Source organism: Pseudorca crassidens, chromosome 13 (genome assembly GCF_039906515.1).
Source record: "Pseudorca crassidens isolate mPseCra1 chromosome 13, mPseCra1.hap1, whole genome shotgun sequence".
Lineage (NCBI taxonomy): Eukaryota > Metazoa > Chordata > Mammalia > Artiodactyla > Delphinidae > Pseudorca > Pseudorca crassidens.
Genome location: NC_090308.1, coordinates 68076276 through 68100809, shown reverse-complemented (window position 1 = coordinate 68100809; position 24534 = coordinate 68076276). Strand labels below are relative to the sequence as shown.

General features: G+C 38.4%; 1 protein-coding gene across 1 annotated transcript in view; it reads right to left on the bottom strand.

Moving 5' to 3' along the window:
• RARS2 (arginyl-tRNA synthetase 2, mitochondrial) overlaps positions 1 to 24534 on the bottom strand; it is an 88215-nt gene that overhangs the window by 56082 nt on the left and 7599 nt on the right. The window contains exon 2 of the mRNA XM_067702615.1: positions 9729 to 9802. Within this exon, the coding sequence (XP_067558716.1) occupies positions 9729 to 9802 (74 nt within the window). The remainder of the gene's footprint in view (positions 1 to 9728; positions 9803 to 24534) is intronic.

Sequence of the window (24534 nt, the reverse complement as noted above, 5' to 3'; positions counted from 1 at the left end):
ATAGAGAGACCCAAAAAGCCCACATAGGGGACACCTCTAAAGCATGACTCTAGTGACCAGAGGGGAGCGTGCTGCTAGGACCCATATGAAGTTTTCTACATAGGATCACTTGTCTAGAATAGGAAATGTAACCAACCTACCAAATACATAGAAATAAAACCAGAATTAGACAAAATGAGGTCTCAGAGAAATACATTCCAAATGAAGGAACAAGATAAAACCCCAGAAGAAGAACTGGGTGAAGTGGAGATAAGCAATCTACCCAATAAAGAGTTTAAGGTAATGATCACAAAGATGCTTGGGAAAATGGATGAACAGAGGGAGAAGTTTTAAACAAATAGAAGATATAAAGTAGAATCAAACAGAGCTAAAGCATACAACAACTGAAATAAAAATACACTACAAGAAATTAATAGTAGACTAGATGATACAGAGGATGGATCAGTGAATTGGAAGAGCAGTGGAAATTACTACTCTGTGGGCTGAAAAGAAGGGAGTGGATGATATATTTACAGCAACAAAAGGGAAAAAAAAACCCTACAACCAAGAATACTGTATCTAACAAGGCTTTCATTCAGATTTGAAGGAGAGATCAAAAGTTTTACAGACAAGCAAAAGCTAAGAGTTCAGCACCATGAAACCAGCTTTAAAAGAAATGTTAATGGGATGGAAGAATATTGTTAAAATGACCATACTACCCAAGGCAATCTACAGATTCAATGCAATCCTTATCAAAATATCAATGGCATTTTCCATAGAAAAAGAATAATTCCAAAACTTGTATGGAAACACAAAAGACCCAGAATAGCCAAAATAATCTTAAGAACAACAAGCTGAAGTATAACACTCCCTGATTTCAAACTATGCTACAAATCTACAGTAATCAAAACAGTATAGTACTGGCACAAAAACAGACATATAGGGACTCCCCTGGTGGCGCAGTGGTTAAGAATCCGCCTGCCAATGCAGGGGATACAGGTTTGAGCCCTGGTCTGGGAAGATCCACATGCTGCAGAGCAACTAAGCCCATGCACCACAACTACTGAGCCTGTGCTCTAGAGCCCACGAGCCACAACTACTGAAGCCCATGTGCCTAGAGCCCATGCTCCGCAACAAGAGAAGCCACCGCAATGAGAAGCCCTCACACCGCAACGAAGAGTAGCCACCGCTCACCGCAACCAGAGAAAGCCCGCACGCAGCAACAAAGACCCAACACAGCCAAAAATAAATAAATAAAAAACAAACAAAAAAACAGACATATAGATCAATGGAACAGAATAGAGAGCCCAGAAATAAACCAACATTTATATGGGCAACTCATCTACAACAAAGGAGGAAGAATATACAATCGAGAAAAGACAGCCTCTTCAATAAATGGTGCTGGGAAACTGGACATTTACATGCAAGAGAATCAAAATGGACTACTCTCTCACACCATGCACAAAAAAGAAATTCAAAATGGATTAAAGATTTAAATGTAAGACCTGAAACAATAAAACTTGTAGAGGAAAACATAGGCAGTACATTCTTTTTTTTTTTTTTTTTTTGCAGTACGCGGGCCTCTCACTGTTGGGGCCTCTCCCGCTGTGGAGCACAGCCTCCGGACACGCAGGCTCAGTGGCCATGGCTCTCGGGCCCAGCCGCTCCGCGGCATGTGGGATCCTCCCGGACCGGGGCACAAACCTGTGTCCCCTGCATCAGCAGGCGGACTCTCAACCACTGCGCCACCAGGGAAGCCCAGGCAGTACATTCTTTGACACTGGTCTTAATATTTTTTTTTGCATATGTCTCCTCAGGCAAGGGAAGCAAAGCAAAAATAAACCAATGGGACCTAATCAATCTAAAAAGCTATTGCACAGCAAAGGAAACTATCACCAAAATGCAAATCACCTACTGAATGGGAGAAGATATTTGCAAACAGTATATCCAACAAGGGGTCAATATCCAAAATATACAAAGAACTCATACAACTCAATATCAAATAAACAAAAAACCCAATTAAAAAATGGGCAGGGTCCCAGGGTTGACATTTTTCCAAAGAAGACATACAGATGGCCAACAGGCACATGAAAAGTTGCTCAACATCACTAACCCTCAGGCAAATGCAGATCAAAATCACAATGAGGTATCATTCCTACCTGTCAGAATTGCTATTATCAAAAAGACAACAAATAATAAGTGTTGGGAAGGATGTGGAGAAAACGGAACCCTCATGCACTGTTGTTGGGAATGTAAATTGGTGCTGCTACTATGTAAAATAGTATGGAGATTCCTCAAAAAATTAAAACTAAGCTACCATACAGCCTATGAATTCCAAGTCTGGGTATTTATCCAAAGAAAATGAAAACACTAATTTGAAAAGATACGTATACCCCTATGTTCACTGCAGCATTATTTACTATAGCCAAGTTATGGAAGGAACCTCAGTGCCCATCAATACATGAGCAAATAAAGAAGATGTGGTATGTGTGTGTGTGCGCGCACACACACACACACACACACACACACACACACACACCACACACACTGGAATATTATTCAGCCATAAAAAGAATGCAGTCTTGCCATTTGCAGCAACATGGATGGACCTAGATGGTACTCTACTAAATGAAATAAGTCAGGAAGAGAAAGACAAATACTATATGATTTCATTTAATTGCAGACTCTAAAAAACAAAACAGATGAACAAACATAACCAAACAGAATCATACATACAGAGAACAAACAGGTGGTTGCCAGAGGGGAAGGGTGTAGGGGGAAGAGAGAATGAGGAAGATTAAAAGGTACAAACTTTCAGTTACAAAATAAATGAGTCACAGGTATGAAATGTACAGTGTGGGGAATACAGTCAATAATTATGCAATGCCCTTGCATGGTGACCAATGACAACTAGACTTAATGTGATCATTTTGAAATGTACAGAAATCACTATGTTGTAGAATATGAACAGTGTTGTAGGTCAATTATACTTCAGAAACAAACAAGCAAACAAACTAACAGACTCCTAGAAAAAGAGATCAGATTTGTGGCTACCACAGGTGGGGGTTAAGGGGAGGGGGAATTAGATGAAGGTAGTCAAAAGGTACAAACTTCCAGTTATAAGATAAATAAGTACTAGGGATATAATGTACAACATGACAAAGATAATTAACACTTGTATGTTAAGAGAGTAACTCCTGAGAGTTTTTATCACAAGGAAAAAAAGTTTTTTCTCTATTTCTTTAATGTTGTCCATAGGAGATGATGGATGTTCACTAAACTTACTGTGGTCATCATTCCATGACAATATGTATGCCAAATCACCATGCTGCACACCTTAAACTCATACAGTGCTGTATGTCAGTTATATCTCAATAAAACTGGGGGGGTGGGGGGAAGGATTCTCCTGCGCCTTAATCCATTATCCAGCAGCCTAGCGTGGATTACACTTATCAACCCGAACTCATCTACCGACATTTGAGGTGTAACCGAAGACCCAAATTCAACTATTAATCAGTGTCTGTGTGCTCTTGGGCTTGTTGCTTAATTTCTTTTGTAGCACAGTAAAATGGTGATGATAATGGAACCTACTTAAGTTCTGGTAAAATAATGCTAGTTCTGATGTTAAATAAAAATGTTAATACAGTACCAAGCCATGGGGAATTATTCTGTCTGTAGTTCTTCACTTACTGGATTGGTTGGCAAACCATTCTGTTTCTTTTCTAAGACTATTCTCTAATGATTACGTAACAATTCAATTTTCTAAAGATTAACTTTAATTGTGGAAACTCATATAAGGTTTGAATATATTCTTACCACAGAACTCTGATAATTTAGTCAAGTATTTGTGCCAATAATGTGGGAAACTGAAGACATTAGCCTAACAAAATGGGAATAACAGAAAGATTAAAAAAATAAAAACCATATAAAGTTAAAATAAGAGCTATAACAGCAATATTAATTGAAAATAAAGATTTGAATGTACCAAAGACTAAATAATGATTTGACACATAGCTAAGATGCTTTCTTTTTTTTAAATTGAAGTACAGTTGATTTACAATGTTGTGTTAATTTCTGCTGTACAGCAAAGTGATTTAGTTACACATACATACATATATACATACATTCTTTCTGATATTCTTTTCCACTATGGTTTATCTCAGGATATTGAATACACTTCCCTGGTGGGATACTTTATAAAAGGTTTAATATGACCATAAACCTACAGAATGGCTCTCAAACATCCAGGAAAACCCAAACAGGTCACACAATTTTCTATAGATGGTTTAAAAAGTTAATAGTACAAAGTATCCAAAATTTTATTTGAGACATAAATAATAAACTAATTCAATTTAAAAATTCTCAATAAAATCAAATATTTTCAAGTAGTTCATTGGTATAAGGACAAATTTTAAAAATCATCCTTTTAGGCCAATAATAATGATTAACACCAATTTATTAAACTAAGAATATTTAAAAAACAAATTCTGTGCTGGGTTATTTGCTAGTATGAAAGGACCCATAGAGAAGTAAATGCTTCAGTGAGGTAAGGGTAATCAACCAGACTTGATCCCAGTTTTCCCTTTTGGGAGATTTTAATTATACACCCACAAAAAACTTCTGCTTTGTCTATTTAGTGAAGTAATTTTTTTAAAATTGAAGTACTGTATAGTTGATTAACAATATTGTGTTAGTTGCAGGTGTGCAGCAAAGTGATTCAGTTACACACACACACACGTGTGTGTGTATATATATATATTCTTTTTCAGATTCTTTTCCACTATAGGTTATTACAAGATATTGAATATAGTTCCCTGTGCTATACAGTAAGTCCTTGTTGTTATCTATTTTATATATGGTAGCGTGTATCTGTTGATCCCAAACTCCTAATTTATCCCTCCCTCCCCTGCTTCCCCTTTGGTAATCATAAGCTTGTTTTCTGTGTCTGTGAGTCTGTCTGTTTTGTAAATAAGTTCATTTGTATCATTTTTTTTAGATTCCACATATAAATGATATCATTTGATATTTGCCTTTCTCTGACTTACTTCACTTACTATGGTAATCTCTAGGTCCATCCATGTTGCTGCAAATGGCAATATTTCATTCTTTTTTATGGCCGAGTAATATTCTATTATGCATGCATGTGCGTGCACACACACACACACCATCTTCTTTATCCATTCCTCTGCTGATGGACACTTCGGTTGCCTCCATGTCTTGGCTATTGCAAACAGTGCTGCTATGAACATTGGGGGGCATGTATCTTTTCGAATTAGAGTTTTTGTCTTTTCCGGATATATGCCCAGGAGTGGAATTGAGTTTTTTGTGTTTTTTTTTTTTTTAAATAAATCTCCATACTGTTTTCCATAGTGGCTTTACCAATTTACATTCCTACCAACAGTGTAGGAGGGTTCCCTTTTCTCCACATCCTGGAGAGGCAATTCTTGAATCTGAACTATGTAAAAAGTCAGAACTGAAACAATCTAAATGTCCATCAACAGGGCAGTGTTAAGAGTAAGCCACTGTTAAAAAGTGGTAGTTTCAAAGAAATGATGCCAAGAGAAAGGGTTCAAAATCATACATACAGTTGTTTTATAGCTATGACTTTAAGGCTGAAAGACATATTCAAAGAGAAAAGAGATACCAAATTGCTAACATCAGTTGTCTTACTGTATGTAGTAAGAGTATTGGGGATTTTTTCTTCTTATTCTGTATTTTCCTGAATTTCCTTAAAGTTATGTTTTGCTTTCATGACAGAAAAACTAATTTAAAAAAATCCCTTTAAAATGACATAACTTCTAGACTATGAAAAGCAGCTGTCAAAATAGTCCACTGTGAAGAAGGAGAGTGGGTAGGGGTGTAGACAACACAAAACTGGCCACATGCTAATGATCGTGAGTGATGGGCACATAGGGGCTCACTAAACTATTCCCTCTACTTTCATATCGTTTATAATTAAAAAAATAAGTTTAAAAAGCAATAGCTACTGGGCTTCCCTGGTGGCACAGTGGTTGAGAGTCCGCCTGCCGATGCAGGGGACATGGGTTCGTGCCCCGGTCCGGGAAGATCCCACATGCCACGGAGCGGCTAGGCCCGTGAGCCATGGCCGCTGAGCCTGTGCATCTGGAGCCTGTGCTCCACAACAGGAGAGGCCACAACAGTGAGAGGCTCGCGTACCACAAAGAAAAAAGAAAAAAGAAAAAAAAAAAAAAAAAAAGCAATAGCTACTTCCCTATTGCTTCTGAGAAGTTGCTGTGGTTTCAGTCTGAAATCCATAGATCTGAGTAGTACTGGCTGGTAACAAAGTTACTAATTCTGTCTACTACAAGCAGTATTAAACAGGAATTTCACCACAGTTGAAAATACAGCTGGGACTTCCCTGGCAGTCCAGTGGCTAAGACTCTGCACGTCCATTGCAGGGGGTGTGGGTTCAATTCCTGGTCAGGGAACTAAGATTCTGCTGTCGTGGACAAAAAACAAACAAAAAAATTCAGCTGACCCTTAAACAACTGGGGAGAGTTAGGGGCACTGACCATCCGAGCAGTTGAAAATTCCAGTGTAATTTTAGTCAGCCTTCCAAATCCACGGTTCTGTATCCACGGTTCAACCAACCATGGATCATGTAGTACCATAGTTCAGGCTAGGTGAAAAAATCCACGTATAACTGGACCCATGCAGTTTAAACCCATGTTGTTCAAGGGAAAACTGTATAACTGAATTAGGAGACATGAGCAAATGGATTCATATCACATTAAATAAACCAAATTAACAAAAATAAAATTTCTTAATTCTCCTGGCATGTTATAGCATTTTAGAATCAAGTTAGAAATATAGAACAGTTAGCCTTTTGACTTCCCTGGTGGTGCAGTTGGTTAAGAATCCACCTGCCAATGCAGGGGACATGGGTTTGATCTCTGGCCAGGGAAGATCCCACGTGCCGTGAAGCAACTAAGCCCTGGCACCACAACGACTGAGCCTGGGCTCTAGAGCCCGTGAGCCACAACTACTGAAGCTCACATGCCTAAAGCCCATGCTCTGCAACAAGAGAAGCCACTGCAATGAGAAGTCTGCACACTGCAACGAAGAGTAGCCCCCGCTCACTGCAAGTAGAGAAAGCCTGCATGCAGCAATGAAGACCCAACACAGCCAAAAAAAAAACACAAAAAACAAGAACAGTTAGGCTTTGTTTTAATACCCTAAAGAATAACTGGGTTTATGAAGGCAAAGCTAGGGTTTTCCTTTGTTGTAAACAAATTTAGTATGCAGAATTTTAGACTGGTAGCCTAGAAAAATTGAGGTCCTCCCCAATATTTATTTTCTATAAACCAAAGTCCTGGTATTTCAGATTGTTAAAGTAGAGCTACCCAAAGGAACTGCAAGCAGGTAAAGAAAATCTTATTCAAAAGAGGGGCCAAGACAACAGGCGCATGGAAAGATGCTCAGCATCACTAATTATTAGGAAAACGAAAATCAAACCAATAATGAGATATCCCCTCACATCAGAATAGGTACTGTCAAAAAGGTGAGAAATAAGCGTTGGCAAGGATGTGGAGAAAAGGGAACCCTCATACACTGTTGGTGGGAATGTAAATTGGTGCAGCCACTATGGAGATTCCGCAAAAAGTTAATAGAACCACCATATGATAAAGCTATCCTACTTCTGGGTATTTATCAAAAGAATATGAAAACACTAATTTGGAAAGATATAAGCACCCCTATGTTTACTGCAGCATTATTTACAATAGCCAACACATGGAAACAACTTAAGCGTCCATAAATGAATAGATAAAGATGTGGTACATATATACAATGGAATACTACTTAGCCATAAAAAAGAAATAATGTCATTTGCAGCAACATGGACGGACCTAGAGATTATCATACTAAGTGAAAGTAAGTCAGAGAAAGACAGCTATTGTATGATAGTGCTTATAATGTGGAATCTAAAAAAAAAAGGGTACAAATGAACTTATCTACAAAACAGAAATGGAGTTACAGATGTAGAGAACAAACTTATGGTTACCAGGGGGTAAGGTGGGGGAGGGATAAGATTGGGATTGACATACACACACTACTATATATAAAATAGGTAACTAATAAGGACCTACTGTATAGCACAGGGAACTCTACTCAATACTCTGTAATGGCCTATATGGGAAAAGAATCTAAAAAAGAGGGGATATATGTTTATGTATAACAGATTTACTTTGCTGTACATCTGAAACTAACACAACACTGTAAATCAACTGTACTCCAATAAAAAATTTTTAAAATGGAGATGTGGTATATATATAAACAATGGAATACTACTCAGCCATAGAAAAAGATGAGATCTTGCCATCTGGGACAATGTGGATGGACCTCGAGGGTATTACACTAAATGAAATAAGTCAGACAAAGAAAGACAAATACCGTATGATTTCACTCATATGTGGAGTATAAGAAATAAAAACAAAGTAAGTAAACAAACCAAACATGCAGCTACAGAGAGAGAGTGGTGGTTACCAGAGGGGAAGGGGTGGTGGGGCGGGGGGGGAGGGTGAAATGGGTGAAGGGGATCAACTGTATGATGACACATGGAAACTGAAGTTTTGGCGATGAGCACGCTATACTGTTTAGAGAATGCTGTGCACATGAAATTTATATAATGTTATAAGCCAATGTTACTTCAATTAAGAAAAAAGACAAAAAGATGGGCCAATACGGTTCAGCTTATTAAAGGTCTTTGAAACATAAAATAAAAACTGAGACATTCCCATTATTATGCAAAATGTCCTTTACAGATTTTATGAAATAGGTAACTGGTTTGCAACATTACATCAATTTACATATAATTATATGGCCCATCTTTTGGTGAGTGGTTGCCTCTGTTCTTGGAACTCAGTATAGATGAAGTTGTAGCAGGCCATTTTAAAGATGCTCTCTTTTACAAGGCCATACGTAGCCTTTCTCTTCTCCACTTATCCCTTTGTCCTATTCTGGGAAAAAGAACATTCATTCTACTCAATCTTAAAATCCTGACAAAGTTAAGGGGACAAAATACAAGGACATAATGGTATCATTATATCATAATGGAATAATGATAATTTAAGCTTAGGGCTTAAATGCCTACTATGTAGCTAATTTCTTGTCATTATTAATTAACTGAGAGGGTATTTTATCCAAGTTTTGAAGTTTTCTAGCCAACTCGTAAACAGGTATCAATAAGAATGACCAAACAAAAGAGATATCTCTCTGAATCCAAGAAGCAACTATAGGTTGTATGTAGTCCTAACCAGTAATTCTCTATCACTGGGGGGGCCTCGAATGGAAACAAGCAAAAAAACCAAAACCTGCAAAAAAATATCTAGCAGGTAAATATGGCACAATAGTATTCAAGTATTAGATAGGTGTAAAATCTCTAAGATCCCTTTAAAAACTGATTTTCTAACTACAGTCTAACTACAACCTTAGTTCTTTTATTTGCTGTTACAGAATTAAATTCGAACCTCATTCCAAATTTTTCTTAAAGACTGCCATAATTATAGTTATTAGAATAAACATCAAAACATGAGAATACTAATATAATCTGCCATGTCAGTATGTAAAATACAGATTTTAATTTTATTATTTAAATCCATGGGAATAATAGGTTAAATCATATATTAAGGTTAATTTCAAAGACTATTTTATAAATTGAAGAGTAACTTTTTTCGTATATTGACAAAGCCAGCAACATTCTAGATCATTACAAATATATTATACTTAACTCTTTTCTGGAAATTGGAACTGCAGATATTGACTTGATCAAGTATTCTGGAGGAAGATCCAACACTCTTGAAAGCTAAAAATCAAAAAGAACAAACAGCACAAGATTGTTAATATATTTGTTCCAGATTCAATAGAATGCTACTCAACAACTGAAAAAACATATTGAGACACAACACAAATGAGCTACAAATGCACTACGCAATGTGATAAAAGCCAGACTCAAAAGGCTATATAATGTATGATTCAGTTTATTTGACATTCCGGAAAACCCAAAACTGTAAGGATAAAGATTAGATCAGTGGTTGCCAGGGGTTGAAGATGAGAAAGTTTGACCATAAATTGGCAAATAGAACTGTTTACCAAAAAGGATGAATTTTATATTTATAAATTTTTAAAACTTTTTATTTATTATTTGTTTATTTTTTTAAAAAAAGAGAAGGGATGAACTGCTGGGACCAAAGATAATTTTCTTTTTAATTCATTCATAAAATCTTTTTGTGTTAGGCACTGTTTTAGGAGTTGGGGACACAGCAGTGAATAAAAGAAACAAAAATCTCATGCTATTTAAATAAACAAGTAAACAAATACAAAATGGGGGGAAAATCTGACCCCCAGCCTCTATCAAAAGTTTATTCACTTGTTTGTTTATTTATTTATTTATGGCTGCGTTGGGTCTTCGTTGCTGTGCGCAGGCTTTCTCTAGTTGCAGTGACCAGGGGCTACTCCTTGGTGCGCGGGCTTCTCATTGAGGTGACTTCTCTTTGTTGTGGAGCATGGGCTCTAGGCACGCAGGCTTCAGCAGTTGTGGCATGCGGGCTCAGTAGTTGTGGCTCACAGACTCTAGAGCCCAGGCTCAGGAGTTGTGACTCTCAGGCTTAGCTGCTCCTCAGCATGTGGGATCTTCCCGGACCAGGGCTCGAACCTGTGTCCCCTGAATTGGCAAGCGGATTCTTAACCACTGCACCACCAGGGAAGTCCCTACTCGTATTTTTGAAAAGCTCACTGAATGACTGTAATGCACAGTCATAGTTGTGAACTACTGCCTTCATCAGGAACTCAAATTATGCCTAATTTTTCTTTGAAACAATCCTATGACTTTCATACTATTATAGCCTTCATTTCATGAATGATGAAACTGAAGTACAGAGAATTTATGTAACTTGCTTAGGTGGAAAAGCTGGGATGTAAACACAAGCTATCTATAACCAGAACCTACCTTCAACCCCTATGTCATATCGATACCCTTTCAACAAAAAATGCATGAAAACGAAACAGTGAAAATAGCAGTACAGCCATAATGAATTTAAAACTGTCTTCATCTTTCTTGCCCACTTCCTCAATCCTTACTCAGCCTCTGCAATGGACAAGTCATGGCTGGTGAGAGAGAAGGGAAAGGGAGTAATGGGGTAAATAGGAAAAGTAAAGAATGTAAGAAGAAGCAATCTTAATCTTCCTCAGAGGGGTAAGTGTTCAGAAGGGAAGGAATAAAACTAAAGTCACTATCTCCATTATTAGTAATAATATTTATCCTATTATCAAAAGAAATCGTTTGCTGAATTTCATTAACGTAAAAAAAAGGTCAAAACTTGCAGACCAGGAGCTGTCATTTACCTTTAAGATACTCTGTATATTTCTGCTGATCAAGTATATGTTGATTTTTTAAATCTCAGAGTACAGTCTTTATTTTTAAATTCTAGCCTTTAGGAACTGAATTACTGTATCCTTTACAAAAAAAAGGCTTTTTTTCCTTAAGATACTTTCCCAGAAGTGGATAAATACTTCCAAAGCACTTACAGAATAAAGGCTGTAACTGTTCATGTTTATATTACAAAATGTTCCTGCCAAAACAGATACATCAGTAATAAAGATTCTATTATAATTTCTCTTAAAAAAATTCAAATTCCAGTTCCACTTTTACTGTCTATGAGCCCTTGGGAAAGTCATTTTACATCAACAAGCTTAAGTTTTCACATCTGAAAAGTGGGGATAATAAATCTATTAATAATAAACTAGGGCTCTTGTGAGGACTAACAAAATTGTGTCACATAATAAGCATGTAATAAATATTATTTCCTTCTTCCTTTAAAAGGTTTTATTTTGGGAGACTTCCCTGGCGGTCCAGTGGTTAAGACTCTGCATTTCCATTGCAGGGGGCCTGGGTTCAATCCCTGGTCAGGGAAATAAGATCCCGCATTTTGGACATAATGTCTTTCAAACTTACCCATAACCTTCTCCTATAAGACCTTCTGCCTATCTTAGATATAACTAAACTCTGCTGGAAAAAAAAAAAAAAAAAAAGGAACGTCGTTCACCATCCAGTTATACATGGATATTAAGTCATTAGCCACTGCAGTTTCTGACCGATAATGAACCCTGAGAGGAGTTCAGGGCAAAAAACAGGATGAGGCACACTGTACTGTGGAAAAACAGGCCCCTTAGATAGTTCTATGTATATCTCAGGAAGAATTTTAATAACCAGATTCTTGCATCTTCCCATATCTAGAAAAGCACCAAAATCATTAACAGAGATATCTGTTCCCTGTGACTAGCTGTCATCTTTTACTGAGATGTAAGCCTGACTGCACATATTCCCCAACCAACAATCATGATTAAACCGGCTTCTCCCCCTACCTCTTCGGGGTTTACTCAGAGCTACTGAGTGGCTGTCTCCCAGGATATAGTCATCAGTAAGGTCCCTGAATAAAGCTGAAACTGACAACTCACACCTCTTACATTGTGCTTTTTTTTTTTTTTTTTTTTTTTTTTTGCTGTACGCGGGCCTCTCACTGTTGTGGCCTCTCCCGTTGCGGAGCACAGGCTCCGGACGCGCAGGCTCAGCGGCCATGGCTCACGGGCCCAGCCGCTCCGCGACATGTGGGATCTTCCCGGACCGGGGCACGAACCCGCGTTCCCTGCATCGGCAGGCGGACTCTCAACCACTGCGCCACCAGGGAAGCCCACATTGTACATTTTTTCAACAAAGGCCAATTTTTTAATCTTTATCTCACAAATAAGTTGTGAACTTTGGAATGTAAAAATATTACCTAGGACCAACACAAAAAATTCTCTGATACAAACTAAACACTACTTAAAGTTTATTTCTTCTACCATACCTCATTTGCTCCAAAAGAGCTCTGAGGGGGTTTAAACCATAAAAATAAAATGGAGGTATGAAATTGTGCCAGCAAACTCAAGCTAAAGATAATCAGGCTTCTTGGCAACCAAGGTGCAAAGGGAATCTACACAGCACTTTTTACCTCGTAAGAGATAAAGCAAGTCAGTAGGAACAAAGTTTTCCTAAAAGTAAATTCTAAGACCAAGTTATATACACATGAAGATGTGAAGACCAAAATAGAAAATACCTTCAATAGTAATTTTACAAAGGCACAGAAACATTCTTATATGATGTAAATTTAAAAAACCAAGAAGAAAGGGACTGGGGAGAAAGGAGGAAGGGGGAGTAACTGTTTAATAAGGACAGTTTCAGTTTGGCAAGATGAAAATATTCTGGAGATGGTTGGTGGTGATGGTTGCATAACAATGTGAATGTACTTAACGCCACTGAACTGTACATTTTAAAATGGTTAAGATGGTAAACTTTATATTAGAGAAACGCAAATCAAAAATAAAATGAGGTATCATCTCACACTGGTCAGAATGGCTATCATTAAAAACTCCACAAATAAATCCTGGAGAGGATGTGAAGAAAAGGGAAGCTTCCTACACTGTTGGTGGGAATGTAAGTTGGTACAGCCACTATGAAGAACAGTGTGGGGCTTCCCTGGTGGCGCAGTGGTTGGGAGTCCGCCTGCCGATGCAGGGAACGCGGGTTCGTGCCCCGGTCCGGGAAGATCCCACATGCCGTGGAGCGGCTGGGCCCGTGAGCCATGGCCGCTGAGCCTGCGCGTCCGGAGCCTGTGCTCCGCAATGGGAGAGGCCACAACAGTGAGAGGCCCGCGTACCGAAAAAAAAAAAGAACAGTGTGGAGGTTCCTCAGAAAACTAAAAATAGAACTAACATATGATCCAGCAATCCCCCTCCTGGGCATAGATCCGGAAAAGATGAAAACCCTAATTTGAAAAGATACATGCATCCCAATGTTCACTGCAGCACTAATCACAGTAGCCAAGACATGGAAGCAACCTAAATGTCCATCGACAGATCAACAGACAAAGATGTTACATATATTCAAGGGGATACCATTCAGGCATTAAAAAGAACGAAATAATGCAATTTGCAGCAACATGGATGCAACTAGAGATTATCATACTAAGTGAGTAAGTCAGAAAGAGAAAGACAAATACCATATGATATCACTTATACGTAGAATCTAAAAACATGACAAAAATGAACCTATCTACAAAACAGAAACAGACTCACACACATAGAGAACAGAGTTGTGGTTGCCAAGGGGGAGAGGTTTGGGGAGGGATGGAGTGGGAGGCTGGGGTTAGCAGATGTAAGCTATTATATATGGAATGGATAAACAAAGTCCTACTGTACAGCACAGGGAACTATATTCAGTATCCTGTGACAAACCATAATGGAAAATATAGAAAAAGTATATATATGTATAAATGAATCACTTTGCTGTATAGCAGAAATTAACAGATCATAAATCAACTATACTTCAATAAGACAACAAACCATAAAAAAAGATGTTAAGTTTTATGTTATGTGTATTTTCCCACAATTAAAAACAAAACCCAAAAAGACTTTGGAATTAAGTAGTAGAAAGAAGTCTTCTTTACATAATCTCTCATTTCCTACCCATTATCAAATTAAAATGAAAAGGAAGGAAGAACGGAGAGGAGAAAGAAAGGAAGGTAGGTCACAGGCTGGTTGGTTCTCCAGCAAAAAATACACATGATAGGCATAGCCCAAAGTTACAAACTTCAAAAGTGGTAACCAAGCAAAGATTCACCAGACTCTGAGAAGAAATGGGGCAGCCCTGTTTGGCAAGGCTCCTAAGCTGAATTAACTATTCTCATTAATACCCAAATCTGGAGAGAAAACACTGAATGAATTCCATTATTTTTTTCATCTATGACTGAGAGATGCTACAGAACTGCGGGAAAGAATGAGGAAAAGAGAAGTGATTTCCAGCACAAGTGAAGCTTCTAGGGCAGAATCTGAGGGCCTCCCCAATGGAAACACAACACATTCCCCAATTACAGGGAGTAAATCCTGATACTGTGCTGCATGGGCAGGAAGAATCAGAGGAGGAACTTTTATAGGAAGATGGAAAAATATCAGAACTAGCCAGCAAAAATATGCCAAGTCAGAATTCAGGAGTAACGTGTACAGGTCACCATGACCTCCTGGAGAGACAAAAGAGAAGTGGAAAGCTGCAGAGTTTATATTTTTGTAATCACAAAAGTGAGGTGAGCCAAGAACAATTCTGAAATGGAGAATGAAGAAGTCCCCCACACAATGCGGAAGCAAATATAAAGTCTGGGCAGAGCTGTCAAGCACTGGTAAGTGAAAAAGAACAGGCATCAAAAACAGACAAACAAACTGAAAGAGACAGAGATACGGAGAGGGAGGGGCAGGGACTGAAAGAAAAAGACAGAATGAAAGGGATGTGGCATACAGGACATCAAAGAACTCTAGAAGAAAAATATAATGATACATTCTTCATAAGGGCTTCCAGATTTGTGAATAAGCAAGAACTGAAAGATGGAAAAACAACAGAGTGAGATAAAAAGGGAGTCTAAAGATTAAATAAACTGATGATCAAACATTTATTATAGAACTATTAATTAGGAAACACAAAGGAAGAGTGTACTCAGAATTGAAAATAAAAGTATAACACATAAGGGCCAAGATAATCAGATAATACAGATTTTGAAAAACATAGGGGCTTCCCTGGTGGCGCAGTGGTTGAGAGTCCGCCTGCCGATGCAGGGGACACGGGTTTGTGCCCGGGTCCGGGAAGATCCCACATGCCGCGAAGCGGCTGGGCCCGTGAGCCATGGCCGCTGAGCCTGCGCGTCCGGAGCCTGTACTCCGCAATGGGAGAGGCCACAACAGTGAGAGGTCCGTGTACCGCAAAAAAAACAGCAACAACAAAAAAAAAAACACACACACAAAAAAACCCCATAAATAGATCAAATAAAATTGGGTACAAGATAATCCAACCTTAGGATAACTGGTGCCCCTAAAATACAAAAAAAAGCAGCAGCAAAGAAGCAAGCACACAGGAAGACAGGTACACTGGTTCTCCAGCAGCATTAAGGACAGAGAGACAAAGCACAAAGCCACACTCTTCACAAAGTGATAGTCAAGAAAAGATACAAAAGATTCTCAAGCAGAATGGAGCACCCTTATTTTAGCAGGGCTCCTACCTTAGTCTTATTTCCCAGAAGCCATCAAGATGAATGAATAAAACCCAAGAAAAATAAAAGTATTCATAGATATATATCTTGGATCCCCCAAAAGCAGGGCCTGGGAAAAGGACTGTGTGCAGGTAGTTTATCTGGGAAGTGACTGCTGACGGCAGAAGTGATATACTGGGGAGAGTGAGAGAGGAGAAAAAGTAAATACAAGATTGTGCTATCAAGTTCACTGCTATAGGCAATAGGGCCTTAATTTCTATCATACTTTTCAAGAGGGATACACAATGTATATCAAAGTGTCTATCCAAAAATAGGGAACAGGTGCTTCTATCCCCCAGTGACTGAGGGGTGTCCTTGAGGGTGTTCACTCCACCACGCTTGAGCTAAGTATGGGTTGGTAGCAGGCTTTTTGACAGTGTTAAGTGCTGTTAACAGTAAGTGAATGGAAGCACATGTGAAACTGTTCACTTAAGTGGCAGCCAGAACCAGGTGTGACCAAGGTGATAGGAGATTGGGCATAATAGCCAATAAAAGGGAAATCGTCCCTGAAATTAAGAACGAAATCTGAATTGTTGTATATGACTGCAATGGCACACCATTCAGCAGTAAAATGAAAGAACTGGACCTCTGTGCACCATTATGGATAAATCTTTTTTAAAATTTGAAGGAAACAAACAAAAAAACCCCCAAGTTGCAGAAGGATAATTACAGTTTGATTCCCACTTATATAAAATTTAGTAACTTGAAAAAGAATACTATTTAGGGATACATTCCTAGGTAGTAAGTCACATGCACAGGCATGATAAACAAAACCTCATATGTGAGGAAAGAGTTTGCATCCAGGGATGGGTACCCAGGAGATTTTAATAGTGTTTGTAATAGTTTATTGCTCAAGCAGGGTGAAGGGTACATGGATACTAACAGTATTCTTCTCCATGATTAAATATCCCCCCCCCAAAAAAAAGGGAAACAAATGGAATCTATAGATCAAAATAAATGACTATGTCAGGAAAACATAATACAGAAAATTCAACACTGAGACACATCCTGGTCAAGTCGCTAAATTTCAAAAATAAAGCACCCAACAAGAAAACTCCAAAGATGAAATAAATGTACTTTACTTTGTAGCCATGTTACCTAATCACAAAGATCATGATCTGGTTAAAGTAAACAATTTAGCAATGATATTGTATAGGGCAAAATTCATCTACTAGAGAAGCTGCAAACTGATTTGCTTATTTCACTTGCTCAGCTCTTTCCTTAATTTGAATTAGTTGCCAACATATGAAAATTGGAAAAAAATTAAAATAACATTAGATTGTTATATGACATTTGCATCTGTAGTATCAGACTTTGGAAAATCAAAAATCAGAAGTAAACAATCTGGTGTTATTGTTTTATTTCTAAAAGGAAGATTTTTAATATTATTTCTAAATTTATTATTTTCATATTATTTCTAAACATGCTAATTTTCTAGTTATTAACTCTCCTTTTGATATGTCTAGGATTGTTTTATCTGAGAAATCATAATTTCTTAAAAAAACAAAAGTTAAAAAAAAAACCTTCTTGAAAAATTTACTCATAAAGAAATCCAGACAATTAAGCCATGTATCAGGAAAAGGATTGGTGGTAAGCAATGTATCCAATTCAAAATAAAGTGAATAAGAGACAAGTCATACAAATACCATTAATAAACAGACTAAGTGTTACAAACTTTGAGAAAGTTACTGAAACAAATTAGGAAAGGTAGAGGAAAGTTATACCAACTATAAGAGTGCTAATGTTCTCTCATGGCAAGGGTTGATACTGCCTAAATCTGAAACATTAAGATTTTTTAAAATTTATAATTAACATACAATATTATATTAGTTTCAGGTGTACAACACAGTGATGCATGAAATGATCACCAAAATAAGTGCAGTTACCATCTGTCACCATACAGAGTCTGTCATCATACAAAGTTACAGTGTTATTGACTATATTCCTTATGTGTATGTTACATCCCATAACAACATATTTTACAGCTGTAAGTTTGTACCTCTTAATTCCCTTTACCTATTTTGTCCAACCCCCCCCCACTCCCCTCTGGTAAAAACCAGTCTGTTCTCTGTATCTAGGAGTCTCTGAAACATCAAGATTTTAAAAAATAAGCTCCAAATTGTGATGTTCTTCATAATCTCTTAACTGTAGAGGACTCGTTTAGGAAATTGATCAATAATTCTTTGAATTGCACTTTGGATTCTTTTTCTTTCGTTATATTCAAGCTAAACTGTGTTTAATACTTTTTACTTAAAACTGCATTTAGGTTATGAGTACGTGGGGAATCATAATAGTATTATACTTTTAGCAGTTGGACATTTTCCATTGTAAAACCTAAAAAAATAAAAGCTTGTTACAATACAGTCCAATTTTTATAAAAAGCATATCTATTCTGTCTTCCCATCTTCCTTCTTTTTTCTGCCTGTATATCTGCAAAGAAATGTATCTAAAATAGAGGTCAATCAATGTTAGGGATAACTTTATTTTTTAAATTCTATGTACTGTAATTCTTTACAATAAGCAGGGGTTTTTTTGCAAAAATGAGAAAGATTTTTTTCTTTACCAAAGCACAACTTTATAAAAGTATCTACTGTTAAGGAATTCCTACTGAAAATTAAGCAGTATCGTTCAGATATATAGCTTTCTGTTTATTTAACTTCATGTGGGGCTATTGGGCTGCACCCTGCAGGCCTGCAAGCCTTGTTGGATGCCCAGCCTGGAGACCGAAGAAAGAGCCCAGAGACAGCTACAGAGACACTACTGATTTATCGGATAGAGGATCTTACACGTCTGAAGCAAAAGGTCCTGTAGCAACACCCCGCTGTGCGTGGCTGACGGCAGACAGGACATGGCAGCCATCTTCGCTACTTGGGAGAGAACGAGGCTACCATTTATAGGGGGAATTGACGTCAGGTTGGCTCAACAGTTACCAGAAAAACTAGCAGCTGAGGCAGGGGGCAAGCAAGTAGGCGGTTACTGATTAAGCCCTATAATTAAGAGGATTGGGTAGTTATATGAGTGAAGCAGGGACTGGTCAGCAGGGAATATACAGACAGCAAGGGAACAGCCATCTTGAATGGCCTGATCATACAGGTGCTAAAGCTTTCACCTAGGGTAATGGATAATAATTAGGTCCCCAACACCAGAAAGCCGCTGGGGTGGTGGTGGTGTGGAGAGGGGCTTCAAAATACCCCATCCTCAGAACTCTAACAGATAATATAATGACTAATGAATACTGCATGCATACAATACAAACACAATTCTAAGTACCCTATTTATATTAATTCATTGAACCTTAATGACAAGCCTATAAGGTAGCTAAATAATTTTCCACATTTTACAGATGAAGTACAGTGAACTTACACACCTATCAGAGAATCTGGATTTAAACCCACGTGTCTTTTGTTCTTAGTCACTATACCAGTGGTTCTCACATTTTGCACATGGGAATGACCCAGGGATCTTTAGAAAACACTGAGGTCTGGCTTCCACATGTAAGTATTCTGTCTAATTAATACAGGGTATGACCTGGGCAACAGATGTTAAAAAGTTCTGGGGGTTGATTCTAATGTGAGGTAGAGCATGGGGACCACTGAACTACAGCTTTCTGCTTCCTGGGCATCCCTGGCTAGTGGTTATCAAGCCTGGATGAACACCGAAATCCCCTGATAAGGTTGAGAACTTCAAGGCCCCCACCCCACCCCAGCTCAAGGGGCCTGGGCTTAGGTATTTTTTTCAATGCTTCTCAGGTGATTCCAGTCTCAAGTAGACAAAGCTTGAAAAGCACTGCAGAGGGAGACACTAGCTGCCTTCCACTTTAACGATCAGTGCCCAAACTAGTGAGGGATCTTAATTAATTTGAGGAGTATCTTTTAAATGGGGTGGGCGCACACACACACACAAAGAAACAAAGAAAAAGGAACCACTGTCAAATGTCAGAGAGCATGGTTTTTAATTCACCTACCGTCTCACAGGTTCAGAACTATTCTGGAAATAATAGGACTTGTCTCTGAGATTGAACTTAGTGTTTTCTCTGATGAAAATGTGACCTATGAGTTTCCTTAGCTACAGATTTCTTTTTTTCCCCTTTAGCTAAAGGTGTTTCTCCTGGCGTTGGGCTTCATCTAGGGCTACCACAGGTGAAACAAGAGCCTATTGATAACTATCTACTTGAGGCCTCAGATTAGTGAAAGAAAATATTTTTACAGAATATGCTAAAAGTTTACTCAGTTGAAAATAAAATAAGAAAAGAAGACTAAGGTCCAAAACTTTAGAGCTAAAAACAGAGGAATAAAATCCACAAAACAGGGGACTTCCCTGGTGGTACAGTGGTTAAGAATCTGCCTGCCAATGCTGGGGACACAGTTCAATCCCTGGTCCGGGGCGATCCCACATGCCGGGGAGCAACTAAGCCCATGCACCACAACTACTGAGCCTGCGCTCTAGAGCCCACAAGCCACAACAACCGAACCTGCATGCTACGACTAACGAAGCCCATGTGCCTAGAGCCCGTGGCTCCACAACAAGAGAAGCCACCGCAATGAGAAGCCCACGCACCGCAAGGAAGAGTAGCCCCCGCTCGCTGCAACTAGAGAAAGCCCGCATGCAGCAACGCAGTCAAAAATAAATAAAATTTATATTAAAAAAAACCCCCAAAACATTAATCACAGTCCTTGAGAAATAAACTAAATAACTTCCAACTGAATGAAGAGGAAATCTGAGGTTGAAAAATAAACTAAATAACTTCCAACTGAACGAAGAGGAAATCTGAGGTTGACAGCAGAAGCACTTCTTTTTTTTTTTTTTTGCGGTACGCAGACCTCTCGGCCTCTCCCGTCGCGGAGCACAGGCTCCAGACGCGCAGGCTCAGCGGCCATGGCTCACGGGCCTAGTGGCTCCGCGGCATGTGGGATCTTCCCAGACCGGGGCACAAACCCGTGTCCCCTGCATCGGCAGGCGGACTCTCAACCACTGCGCCACCAGGGAAGCCCCAGAAGCACTTCTTAAAGGGAGTATCAAAAGTGAAAATATACATATGCCAGATCTGGTTTGGGAACCTAAGACCAGAGATTCTCATGTATAATAATGACTAATATGTATTGAGTGCTCACAAAGTACCAGGTACAATTCTAAGCCTTGGATTTGGCAACCTGAAGTCAAAGATTCTAATGTAATAGAATCTTTGGCTTCTAGGGTACCCAGCATGAGCGAGCCATTAATTAATCAGCTTGTGGGCAGTTCTCAACCATTTCTTCCCCTGGCACACAGGCACACATAAGTCTTATGCTTACTACTCAGGTACTGAACACAAAGCCAAAAAATATCCTATCAGTCTGGCTCTAGATAGGCTCTAAATTCATTTAGGAGCTAAGCTTGCCAGGTTCAATATCAAAATCTCCAATAACCACATAAAAACCCTAATTTTGCAGATGAAAAAGAGATCCTTATGCTTTAGTAACCAAACATGTAGGTGGCAGAACTGATATCTTATGAAAATTAGTTCTGTATTTTATAACAGTCTACAAGACAATGAGTTTTAAAATTCTTGAAAGATTATCAATCACTTTTCCAGATCTTAAATTACTTAAACTGTCAATTACCACTGGTTATTCCTCAGTTCTGACTCTCTAATATAACCAGGTCAGCTGTGGATGTTTGCCACCAAGAGCCAATGCACGAGTACTCCCACATCTGAAGAGATATTCTTCAGGTCTGAATTAGCTCAAAGACTCAAGGAGTCAGCAAACAAGGTATCAACGGAAACTTCGGGGTTCAGAAAAGAACTTCCCAAATGATTTGATGGGCAAGTCATTCGCAATTATTTATAATGAAAGAAATTTAGCATGGCTCTTACAGAACTTGTGGTCTGAAGCAGAACTGAATGCTAGTGGGCCTGTGAGAATAGGTTAGAAGCAAAGCACACAACTAGATAATTCAGGCAGTTACTGTAGCTCATCTGAATGTGGATGAGTAATCTGCCCAACGTAACCAGTTCTAAACTGAAATACTTATGTTGGGAAGATATTTCAGCTTAGGACTGGATGACAACAACTGGACAAGTTTAACTGCTCCTTGAGGTTACACCTGAGATCTGACAACAAAACACCTCAGCAGTCAAGGAGGCCTCTCCTCTATTCACAGTTAGCAGTGTATCTCCTCTATCAAGTTACGTACATATAAATTAATAAGGAGGGGAGCTTAAGGCCCTTAAAAATCTAACAATTACATAACAACGAAATGCAGTTTGTGAGCTTATACTGGAAAAAAAGGCTGTTGAAAAACATCAACAAAACTAGAATGGATTGTAAATTAGATAAAAGTGAATCAGTGTGACTGCCCAAAGCAATCTACAGTTTCAGGGCAATCCCTATCAAACCACCAATGGCATTTTTCACAGAACTAGAACAAAAAAGTGCACAGTTTGTATGGAAACACAAAAGACCCCGAATGGCCAAAACAATCTTGAGAAAGAAAAACAGAGCTGGAGGAATCAGACTCCTGGACTTCAGACTATACTACAAAGCTACAGTAATCAAGACAGTATGGTACTGGCACAAAAACAGAAATAGAGATCAATGGAACAGGATAGAAAGCCCAGAGATAAACCCACGCACACATGGTCACCTTATCTTTGATAAAGGAGGCAAGAGTATACAATGGAGAAAAGACAGTGTCTTCAATAAGTGGTGCTGGGAAAACTGGACAGGTACATGTAAAAGAATGAAATTAGAACATTCCCTAATGCCATACACAAAAATAAACTCCAAATGGATTAAAGACCTAAATGTAAGGCCAGACACTATAAAATTCTTAGAGGAAAACATAGGAAGAACACTCTATGACATAAATCACAGCAAGATCCTTTTTGACCCACCTCCTACAGAAATGGAAATAAAAACAAAAATAAACAAATGGGACCTAATGAAACTTAAAAACTTTTGCACAGCAAAGGAAACCATAAACAAGACAGAAAGACAACCCTCAAAATGGGAGAAAATATTTGCAAATGAAGCAACTGACAAAGGATTAATCTCCAAAACTTACAAGCAGCTCATGCAGCTCAATATCAAAAAAACAAACAACCCAATACAAAAATGGGCAGAAGACCTAAACAGACATTTCTCCAAAGAAGGTATACAGATTGCCAACAAACACATGAAAAGATGCTCAACATCACTAATCATTAGAGAAGTGCAAATCAAAACTACAATGAGGTATCACCTCACACGAGTCAGAATGGCCATCCTCAAAAAATCTACAAACAATAAATGCTGGAGAGGGTGTGGAGAAAAGGGAACCCTCTTGCACTGTTGGTGGGAATGTAAATTGATACAGCCACTATGGAGAACAGTATGGAGCTTCCTTAAAAAACTAAAAATAGAACTACCATACAACCCAGCAATCCCACTACTGGGCATATACACTGAGAAAACCATAATTCAAAAAGAGTCATGTACCACAATGTTCATTGCAGCTTTATTTACCATAGCCAGGACATGGAAGCAACCTAAGTGTCCATCATCGGATGAATGGATAAAGAAGATGTGGCACATATATACAATGGAATGTTACTCAGCCATAAAAAGAAACGAAATTGAGTTATTTATAGTGAGCTGGATGGACCTAGAGTCTGTCATACAGAGTTAAGTAAGTCAGAAAGAAAAAAACAAATACCGTATGCTAACACATATATATAGAATCTAAAAAAAAAAAGGTTCTAATGAACCTAGGGGGAGGACAGGAATAAAGACACAGACGTAGAGAATGGACTTGAGGACAGAGGGAGGGGGAAGGGTAAGCTAGGAAGAAGTGAGAGAGTAGTACTGACATATATACACTACCAAATGTAAAAACAGATAGCTAGTGGGAAGCAACTGCATAGCACAGAGAGATCAGCTGGTGCTCTGCGACCACCCAGAGGGGTGGGATAAGGAGGGTGGGAGGGAGACGCAAGACGGAGGGGATATGGGGATATACGGATATATGTATGCATATAGCTGATTCACTTTGTTATACAGCAGCAACTAACAAAACACTATAAAGCAATTATAGTCCAATAATGATGTTAAAAAAAGACAAAAAAAAGTGTATCAGTGTGATATGAATCTAGTAGCTGTACTGTGGTTATATAAGGTAAGCCTTGTTCTTAGGAAGTAAACAATTAGGCATTAGGAGGTTACGGAGCATGATTTATGAAACCCACCCTCAAATGATACAGGAAAACAGATTATACAGGTATAGAAAGATGAAGCAAATGTGGTAAAATGTTAATTGGTGAATCTGGATAAGGGTATATGGAGTTCCTTTGTACTACTCTCATGACTTTTCTCTAAGTTTGAAAATACTTCAAAATTAAAAGGAATTAAAATCAACCAGCTGAATTTATTCTAAACTTAACATCAAAACCTAAATGAAAAGGAAGTGAGAA